Source organism: Dromiciops gliroides, chromosome 2 (genome assembly GCF_019393635.1).
Source record: "Dromiciops gliroides isolate mDroGli1 chromosome 2, mDroGli1.pri, whole genome shotgun sequence".
NCBI lineage: Eukaryota > Metazoa > Chordata > Mammalia > Microbiotheria > Microbiotheriidae > Dromiciops > Dromiciops gliroides.
The window spans coordinates 351,999,108-352,008,691 of NC_057862.1; the positions used below are offsets into that span (position 1 = coordinate 351,999,108).

At 44.9% G+C, this 9,584-nt stretch overlaps 1 protein-coding gene across 1 annotated transcript; it reads left to right on the forward strand.

Moving 5' to 3' along the window:
• The first annotated feature begins 3,889 nt into the window (after positions 1-3,889).
• SPDYE4 (speedy/RINGO cell cycle regulator family member E4) lies at positions 3,890-9,351 on the forward strand. Its single transcript, XM_043989021.1, has 6 exons — positions 3,890-4,001; positions 5,976-6,164; positions 6,499-6,557; positions 7,131-7,216; positions 8,710-8,878; positions 9,041-9,351. Exons 1-6 carry the CDS (start codon positions 3,893-3,895, stop codon positions 9,098-9,100), a joined length of 672 nt encoding a protein of 223 aa, XP_043844956.1. The 5' UTR covers positions 3,890-3,892; the 3' UTR covers positions 9,101-9,351.
• Positions 9,352-9,584: the final 233 nt, after the last annotated feature.

Below are 9,584 nucleotides of genomic sequence, written 5' to 3' on the forward strand. Positions count from 1 at the left end.
CAGGTGTTTATAGATCATAGGAGTGAGGTCTGGAAGAGTTCTTAGAGACCATCTAGTCTAAAATATTAATTAATTAATTAATTAATTTTTTGCGGGGCAATGGGGGTTAAGTGACTTGCCCAGGGTCACACAGCTAGTAAGTGTTAAGTGTCTGAGGCCAGATTTGAACTCAGGTCCTCCTGAATCCAGGGCTGGTGCTTTATCCACTGCGACACCTAGCCGCCCCTAAACTATTATTTTTGCAATTGAGGAAACCTAGGCCCAGAGAGGTTGACCAAGTTTCCTTAGTTTATGTGGTATGGTAGGAGCAATATTTTCTGAGTCCCTAGCATGTAGCTCAGGCTAGCTTTTCTTAGGGACCTACCCCATAGGAGTTGGGCTGATTCTTTTTCCTTATGAGGTATTGAAACTTGATTGTCTAAGGAGATTAGCTAATGTTCATGACATGGCTTCCTAGTCACTTGAGTGCAAAAGGCTGCTGACTAGCCCTGGGAAACTATGCTTAGCTGAATCAATGTGGTGTCCTCACTCCCTATTCTTGTCGAGTGACATTTTATAGTGACTCAATATAAGGAAGAATTTTTTAATAATTAGAACTGCTTCAAAGAAGAGTGGGCTGCCATCACTGAAGGAAGCATGAACTGGATTACTTCTTGTAAGAGATGTCAAGCAAGATTCCAACACAGATATGACTAAATCCAAGGCATTTTCTGTTACTCTAAGTTGCATTTGCATAGAATACTAATAGCCCACATACCTCTAGATCTTTACATCCTTCATATTATTTAATTCTCCCAGTGATCTATTAGGTAGGAAGGAAAAGTTTTATTCTGGGTTTGGGACTAGGGAGTCAATTGAAATCAACAAGCAATTATTAGGCACCTCCTCTGTGATGGGTACTGTGTTAAGTGTTGGGGATACAAAGAAAAGGCAAAAATAGTTTGCACTCAAGGAGATCACAGTCTAATGGGGGAGACAACATTAAAACAACTTATGTACAAGTAAAATATTAGAGATAATTCAGAGAGAAGCAACAAGCATTAAGGGAGATTGGGAAAGGTGGGGTTTTAGCCGAGAATTTAAAGAAAGAAGTCAGGAAGCCAGGAGGTAGATAGGAGGAAGGAGAGAGTTCCAGGCAGGGGGAACAGGCACTGAAAATTCATGGATCTGGGAGATTGACTGTCTTTTGTGAGAAATAACTGGGAGGCCAGTGTCGCAGCATAATAGAATACATAGAGGGGGTTAAGGTATAAAAAGACTGGGTAAAGATTAAGGTATAGAGGGCCCTAAAAGTGGATTCTGGAGGTGACAGGGAGCCAATGGAGTTTATTGAATAGTGGAGGGGGGTGGAGACATAGTAAGACTTGAGCTTTAGGAAAATCATTTTGACAGCGGAGTGGAAGATGACTTGGACTGAGAAGATACTTGAGTCTGGGAAACCAACCAGCAGGTTAGTGCAGTAATTCATGTATGAAGTTATGAGGGCCTAGACCAAGGTATACCAAAGGCAGTGTCAGAGGAGAGCAGAAGAGAGGATAAGGAGCTGGGGTGTAGGATCCTGAGATGCCCCTCTATCCCCAGAATATTAAACAGTCTTGGACATGTGTCCTTGTGAGCTCACTTCAGATAAGCAGAGGAACCCTTCCAAGAGGAACCCTGTCTGCTCACAGACCTTGTATTCCTTTAGGAACTAGGCCTTAAAAGAAAATAAAGATTTCAGTATGTAAAGGCATGGATATAGTTTTGGGGATTGGCCTTTAAAATTACAAGTAAGTAGAAGAGAACAGTGTGAGAATGGGCATAAGAAAGTCAACTACTTTGGCTGGAACAAAGTGCAGGATGCATAAGGGAGAAGATGGCACAAGTATTAGGAAATGAACTCCTAAAGGTAGATTATTTATAGCCTTAACCATTAAGATAAGGAGTTTGTATTTTATTTTATAGGTAATGGGGGCTTGGGGTGGGTCCTAACTTTGAACACAAGAAATACCATGGTTATGCCTGTATACTAGGAAAAACTATCTGGTGCAATATATTATAAAGGGAGGGAAAAGTCTGGGGGGGGGGCACAGCGCAGTGAGGTCAGTTTAACCTGTCATAATAGCCCAGGTCAAAGGTGATACAGTATATAATTATCCTGATTGGGAATCTGAGTGAGACAGGAGATATATTGTGGGTTCAGAATTGGCAAACTTTTTCAATTGATCAGGCCAAGAGAGTAAAGGAGAAGAAAGAATTAACAATGACTTAAATGACAACCCTTGGTGACTGAAAGAACAGTGACTCAATTGGCAGAAGTGGTGCCATTGGCAGAAGATGGTATAAGGAAGAAGATGACGAATGAGATAAAATTGGAACATGTCAAGATTGAAATGATGGTAGGCTATCCAGGTAGGGATATCCAGCAAGCAGTAGAAGATGTGGAATTAGAGTTCGGGGGGGAGGGGTTTGAGGTCTGGATACACAGATTTGAGAGTCATCTCTAGAGAGGGAATCACTTAAGTCATGGGAATAGATAGGATGATCAGAGGTGAGAGTGGAGAAAGGTTTGAAGACTGGCTCCTCTTCAGTGACACAGGCTTGAGGATGAGGAATCAATGAAGAGTCATATGCTTTTGGAATTAGGCAAGACTTTGGGGTTCATCTAATCTCATGTCTCTTCATTGTCCAGTAAGGGAGAAAGCAAGGAAACAAGCATTTATATAAAATGTACTGAGTGCTTTACACATATTCTCTCCTTTGATCCTCACAACAGCCCTCGGGGGTAGATACCATTATCATCCTTATTTTTTAGTTGAGGAAACTCAGGCAGACAGAAGTTAAGAGACTTACCCAGGGTCACCGGTATAGGTCACAGCTAGCTATAGAAAGTATCTGAACTCAGGTCTTCCTGAGTCCAGGTCCAGTGCTCTAATCATATCACCATCTAACTGTCTTACAGTTAGTAATCCAAAATCCAGCAAGAGAACTTGCCCAGGGATTAGGATATGAACCGAGGTCTTCTGACTCCAAAATCCAGTCCTGTTTCCACTAAACCTACCTCCCTCACAGAGTTGTTGGAGCAAAGCATTTTTGCAGACCTTAAGGCACTGTAGAGACTAGAGCTATTATTATTATAGACGGTCTAAAACCATAGGATTATATTACGTTACACTGCATTACATTATAGGATGACAAATCTAGAGTTGGAAGGGACCCAAGAGACCATCTAGTCTAAACTCCTCATTTGTCCAAATGAGGAAGCTGAGGCCCAGGGCTGTTAACTGATGAGCAAGGTCACAGAGAGAGAAAGCATCAGAGGTGAAATCTGACTCCTTTCCCTGAAGAACCCAAGCTCTGTCTTAGCACCTTCATTATTATTATTATTATTGTTATCTCCCTTGCCTTCCTCCTGAGAAAGATTTTTCAGCCAGGTAGGAGGAGAATCAAGTGAAAGCAATGTCATATGAGGGGCTTAATGGTTTGGGAGAAATTAAATGCATGAAGCATATGCAGGGAACAAATGAGAAGTAAGTGCTTCTGTTTCCCTGCCCCCCAGAGAGAATTCTGCAGTCTGGTGGTTCTATGCATTTTCCTTCAAACTGGCCTGGTTGCCATGGGGGGGATGGCTGATGTCACCAGAGTTCTATAGCTGCTACTTGGAATCCTGGGGCTCAGTGAGGACTGAGTCTCAGAGCTGTGCGGTTGCATCTTCTTTGAGCTTGGTTACTCTCATTTTCAGAAGGCTTGGTTCTCTTTTTCTCAGAGTGGACAACACTGATCCAGAGACATATATTCCCATTTGGAAGCAGCCGGGGCAGAGGTGGCAGAGGGGCTAAAGTTCTGTGGGTGAGAGGGAGGGAAGTAGAGCTGACGGGTGGGTGGGTGGGGGTAGGACTTGCTTGGGAAGACCATGGCCAGGTGTTTCCCTTTCTCTTCATTTGTGGGCCAGCTCGCCCCTGCTGTTTCCCCAAAACCCTCTCCAGCACTGACGGTCAAAGAAGAAGTCCCAGGACCTTCAGGTGAGGAAGCGAGTGGGAAGGGCAAAGAGACTGGGTGGGACAGGAAAGCTGAGGATACAGGTCACTGGCAGAGAAAGGGTGTGGGATAGAAGGTGATTAAGAGGAAGAAATGGCCAGAGGGAAAATAGCAGCCAAAGGCAGTTAAGAGACTTGAGCTCTAAATCTGGATCTGTATTAGAGATGTGGGGTTAGAACTAAGTCCTATGCAGCCCTGTGTCACTGAGGAATTCACCTTTCCTCTCTGATTTTCTTTTCTCCCCCATAAACAAGTGGGTATGACAAAATGATGTCTATCCTTCAGTTCTTATATCCTATAGAGGTCCAGAGGCTAGAGGTGGGGGTGAGGTATCATCAGAAGAGGAGCTAGGAGAAGTTTCCTCAGAAACCCACAGAGGAAGGAGGAACTAATAATGAGGAGGGAGGGAGAGACAGATTGAGAGAGAGGGGGAGGAGAGGGGGGAGAGGTAGAAAGGGGGGAGAGAGAAGGAGGGAGAGAAGGGAGAGAGGAAGACCGAGAGGGAGACAGATTAAGAGAGAAGGGGAGGAGGGGGGAGAGGGAGACAGAAGGGGAAAAGGGGGAGAGAGGAGGGAGAAAGGGAGGAGGAGACAAATTGAAAGAGAGGGGGGAGAGGTAGAAAGGGGGGAGAGAGAAGGAGGAATAAAGGGGAGGAGAGGGGGGAGGGAGAAGGGGAGGGAGAGAGACAGATTGAGAGAGGGAAGAGAGGGGGAGAGGTAGACAGTGGGGAGAGGAGGGAGAAAGGGAGAGGGAGAGAGACAAATTGAGAGAGGGGGAGAAAAGAGGGGAGAGGGAAGAAGGGAGAGGGGGGAGAGGAAGAGAGAGAGGGAGGGAGAGAGAGATTGAGAGAGAGAGGGAGGAGGGGGGGGAGAGAAAGCAAATAGAAAGGAAGAGGAAGGAAGGATGAGAGAAATGCCTTAGGGCAAGACTGGAGGGAGGAAAAGGTAGAGGTAAGACTGTGGGAGGAAATAGAAGAATGAGAAGGTTGTGAAGGAAAAGTTGAGAGGATGAAAGAGCTACAGAACAGGAGGTAGGAGGGGCTAGAGTGAAGGATAGGAAAGAGTAGAAAGAACTATAGGACAGGAAATGGGACAGAATGGAGGGGGAGGTAGGGGGGAGGTGTATTGAACCACAGGATAGAAGGTGGAAGGGATAGAGGGGAATGGTTGGGGGAGGAAGATGGAACCACAAGACAGAAAGTGGAAGGGTTGGAGGGAGTGATAGAGGATGGTGAATGGAGCCACAGGAAAAAAGGGACCATAGGACAGGAGGTGGGAGAGATGAAAGGCAGGGTGGAAGTTAATGAAGAGGGTATCTAGAAGGGATTGAAGGAAAGGATTAGAGACAATAATAGGAACCTTAAGACAGGATACTGGGGAGGATGAGGGGAAGGGTTGGAGAGAATGAAAGGGCTGGAGCAGGACACTGACTAGCTGGAGTTCTTGTCTAGAAGACAAGGACCAAGATGGTAGAGAGACTGGAGATCATGTCATATGGACAACAGTTGAGGAAGCTGGGCCTAATTAGCCTGGAGAAGAGAAGACTTAGGGGAGATAATGATATCTGACTTCAACTGTCTAAAGGGCTATTATGGGGTAAAGAGGGATTAGATTTTATCTGCCTGGCCCCAGAAGGCCAAAGTAGGAGCAATGGGGAGATGTTGCTCAGAGGTAGATTTCAGTTCATTGTAATAATTAGAATTCAGAAATGGAATATATTGCCTCAGGAAATGGTGAGTCCTTTATCATGACAGGTCCTCAAGCAGAAACATACTCGTGGGTATGGTATGGTATTGATTCCTCTGTAGATATGGGCTGGGTGTTCAAATATCCTTCCATTTTTTTGGATTTGATGATTCTGTGAAGTAAAGGATGAGAGAAGGTAGTTCAAGGGGGCCAAGAGAAGTTACCCAAAGGGACACAGTCTTTGCTAGTGGATTCTGGTCTTCCTCCTCCCAGGCACCTGGATACCTCCTCGTTCACCTCCCAGGAGTAAAGGACAAAAGAGGAAACGTTCAGATGGGACACCCACAGAAACCCAGGACACATGGACTGTGAAGGGCATGTCTGGTCTCAAAATGAAGCTGAAGAGACGCAGGGTGTCCACAGTACGACCTGAGGATCACAAGGCCTTCAACAGGCTGCTAGGTAGGAATAGAGCTAGTTCCTCCCTCATCCCTAACCTTTCAAACCACCCTCCTCAAAATTCTCTTAACAACACAAACTGTCCAATAATGGAAAAGAAAACTTCAAGAGATTGTCTATTGGAACTCTATCACTGGAGGTGTCTAAGCAGAGGCTCATAACCTCAGAGGGGCTTTAGATGGGTTCTCTTCCTTCCATTCCTCCACATTTTGTCCCAGTCTTAGGTCCCTCACCTGGTCCCTTTTCCAAGAGGGAGACAATAGGCTTCTTCTCTTGGCTCTAGTGGACTACCCTCCATCTCTAGCCCTACAGAGTCTCCCTTTATCTTCCTCCACAGAGGACCCTGTTGTCCAGAACTTCCTGGCCTGGGACAAAAAATATCGGGTGTCAGACAAGGTAAGACTCTCTCACCCATGGCTTGGCTTGGGTTATCTGTGTATAATAACCCTTTCAGAAAAATCTGATCCTCCCCATCTCCAAATTACCCTCTGTCCTGCCAAGAATCTCATACCCCCATTCCAGCTGGAATAGGGGTCCTTATTTCCTGGCTCCCATCCAAGAAGGCATGCTTCTGTATTCTTTCCTACACCTGAGAATTAGAGCCTAGAGACCCCAAATTGCCACTTCCCAATATGAGCTGCTGGCTTAAGTCTTCTTCCTTCTCCACATCTGTACCCCAAGTCCTTTATCTTATGCTTCCTCTGCTCCAGGCCTTGTTTTCTCTAAGATCACAGGTATGTCTCCAATTCAGATATAAACTGCACTCTTTTCCCACAGTCTCCTCTTTTCTCTCCCTATTTTGGTAACCCATCCTCTCCAAGCTAGTGCCTTGACCTGCCCCTAGCCAGGATCTAAACCTCCGCTACCCATGTGCTCCCCAACTATCTCCTCCTGAGTATATCCCCTCTGTAGCTGTTGATCCTCTTCCCTTCCTGACTGTGACCCTCCCTCTCTCTTTCTGTTCATCAGTACCTCCTGGCAATGATCATAGCCTACTTTGGCCGGGCTGGTCGTCCTTCCTGGCAATACCAACGCCTCCATTTCTTCCTGGCTCTGTGAGTGGTTTCTCATTCCCCTTATCCAATGAGCTCCCCACCTTTTTTAAAACCAGAACAACTATCCTCCATCTGCTAAAGCTTTATGGGATTTGGGGCAAAGCACTTGACCCCTCTGAGCTTTGATTCATCTTAGCTGTCAGTCAACAAGCACTTTTAAAGTTTTTATTATGTGCCAGGTATTGTATTAAGTGCTAGAGATAAAACAAAAGACAAAACCGTTAAATATTCAGGCCTCAATTGTGTCCCAGCAGTGCCATGGGCTTGCTAAGACTGGATAAATCCTTTCTCTTTCCTATGGCCTCAGTGTCCTCCTTTGTCAGATGGTGGGGGGAGGAGGGTTGAACTAGATCATTTCTAAGGGTCCTTCTAGCTTTGGCATTCAATGATATCTCTGCTGTCAGAATTCAGAATGACCTTCCCAGGGCGAAACTCTTCTCCCATTATCCTTTGCCAAGCTGATCATACCAGTCAAGGAGGATGGGAGGAAAGGTTCCACAGCTAGATAGTTCTCCTCAGATTAGGAGAGAAATGCTGATGTTAGATTCCTGCTGGAATGTGACCAAGATGGTTCAAGGGACCTAGAGACTATGGCTTATTGAAAATTGGTTAATGACTCTGGGACTATTTATCCTAGAGAAAGGAAAACTTGGGGACATGCTCACTGCCTTCAAGGTGACTTCTTTTTTTAAAAATCTTAATATTATTTTTTTCCATTTACATGTGAAGATAGTTCCCAACACTTGTTTATAGAGATTTTGAGTTCCAAATGTTTCTCCCTCCCCCCTCCCCAAGACAGCATTCAATCTGATATAGGTTTTATATGTACAACCACATTAAACATATTGCCACATAAGTCATGTTGTGAAAGAAGAATCAGAGAATCAGAACAAAAAGGGAAAAACCTCAAGACAAAAAAAAAAAAAAACAACAGTAAAAATCAATCTGTCAAGGTGACTTCTCAGGTAATTTCCATATGTAAAATACTATGATTCTATTTAAAGGACAATCATTTAGAAAAGAGATTAAGATTTTTTTTTCCTGTTTGGTACTAGAAGATAGAACTAGAAGTAATGGGAGGAAATTTAAAAAAAACTAACAAATAAAAACAAAAACAAAAAATCAAGGGAGATTTCCTCTCCATTTATAGAAAATTCTGTTAATAATCAATGGATTGTATTGGGGGATGGCAAGTTATTTATTACTGGATGCATTTAAATGGAAACTGGCTGACAGCTTGCTGGAGATATTGTAAGAGGGACTCAATTTTGGAATGGATTAGGGTGGCCTGGCCTACTCTGAGATCCCAGAATTCTATGGGTCTTGGTGGGTGTGTAGAGGATGTGGTAGAGTTGCTCCATTGGTGGAGCTCTCTGTGACTTCATAGTAAGTGGGAGGAGATAGATTATAGTCTGGTGAAGATCTAAGAAGACTTCATTAACTGGAAAGATGGGATTAAGGCTAAACCATGTCCCCCTCTTGGCCTACCACAGCTACCTTGCCAATGACATGGAGGAAGATCGCCAAGGGCCAAAGCATAGCATGTTTGCCTTCCTCTTTGGCCAAGACCGCACCCAGCGTGTCAAGTTCCAGTGGCTTCGGGCCCAGCTCTTCCGAGCCATTGGTTGGAAGGCATGGGTTACCCCAGAGGAGTGTGAGGAGGTAGGATCTGCTGGGGAGGAGAGGTGGATTCAGGGGTATTAGTTATGGGGAATTTGTGCCTGGGATTTAGGGCTATGAGAGAGTCCAGACCTCAGGATTGCAAGGGCTCACTTTGTCAGCATAGGCCACATATTGTTTTGTTTTGTTTTGTTTCCTTTACAGATTCAGGCATATCAGCCTGAACATTGGGTATGGAAGCGTGACCGGGCCCTCCTTCAGTAGGGCTCCAAAGGGAGGAGCCTATGAGTAGAGGCTGGAGGCAGGAATAACAGAGGAAGGTCCTTGTCAAAGTGGAGCAGAGATGAGATGAGAAGATGGTCCTTTCAGGAGTGTGAAGGAGCTGTGACTCCCTCTGCTTACTACTTAAGAGGTCCTAACATAGCCAACCTTATAGCAAAACCATCAGATAGACCTAGTCAGCCCCAGACAGACCTAGTAAGCCTAGTAAGCAGATCTGACCAGTCAGGGTATACAAACAGCCACATTTGGATAAGTCAGATACAACCAGACCAGAGTTGTAACTAAGAAGTTTTGTGTCTAGGGTAGGGGTGTGTGTGTGTGTGTGTGTGTGTGTGTGTGTGTGTGTGTAACTGGGCTGCAGCTGACATAGAGAGTGAATATGCCCTGTGACAATGTACTTGTCATCCTTTCAATTTTGGCACCCTGGGGCAAAGCCTAGGTGTTCTTTCTTAGTTATAGCTCAGAG

Coding starts and splice junctions, on each gene's coding strand:
- SPDYE4 (XM_043989021.1), top strand. CDS start 3,893: ATGGCCAGGTGTTTCCCTTTCTCTTCATTTGTGGGCCAGCTCGCCCCT. Junction 7,217..8,709: donor CTCCATTTCTTCCTGGCTCT/GTGAGTGGTTTC, acceptor GGCCTACCACAG/CTACCTTGCCAATGACATGG. Junction 8,879..9,040: donor CCCCAGAGGAGTGTGAGGAG/GTAGGATCTGCT, acceptor TTTCCTTTACAG/ATTCAGGCATATCAGCCTGA.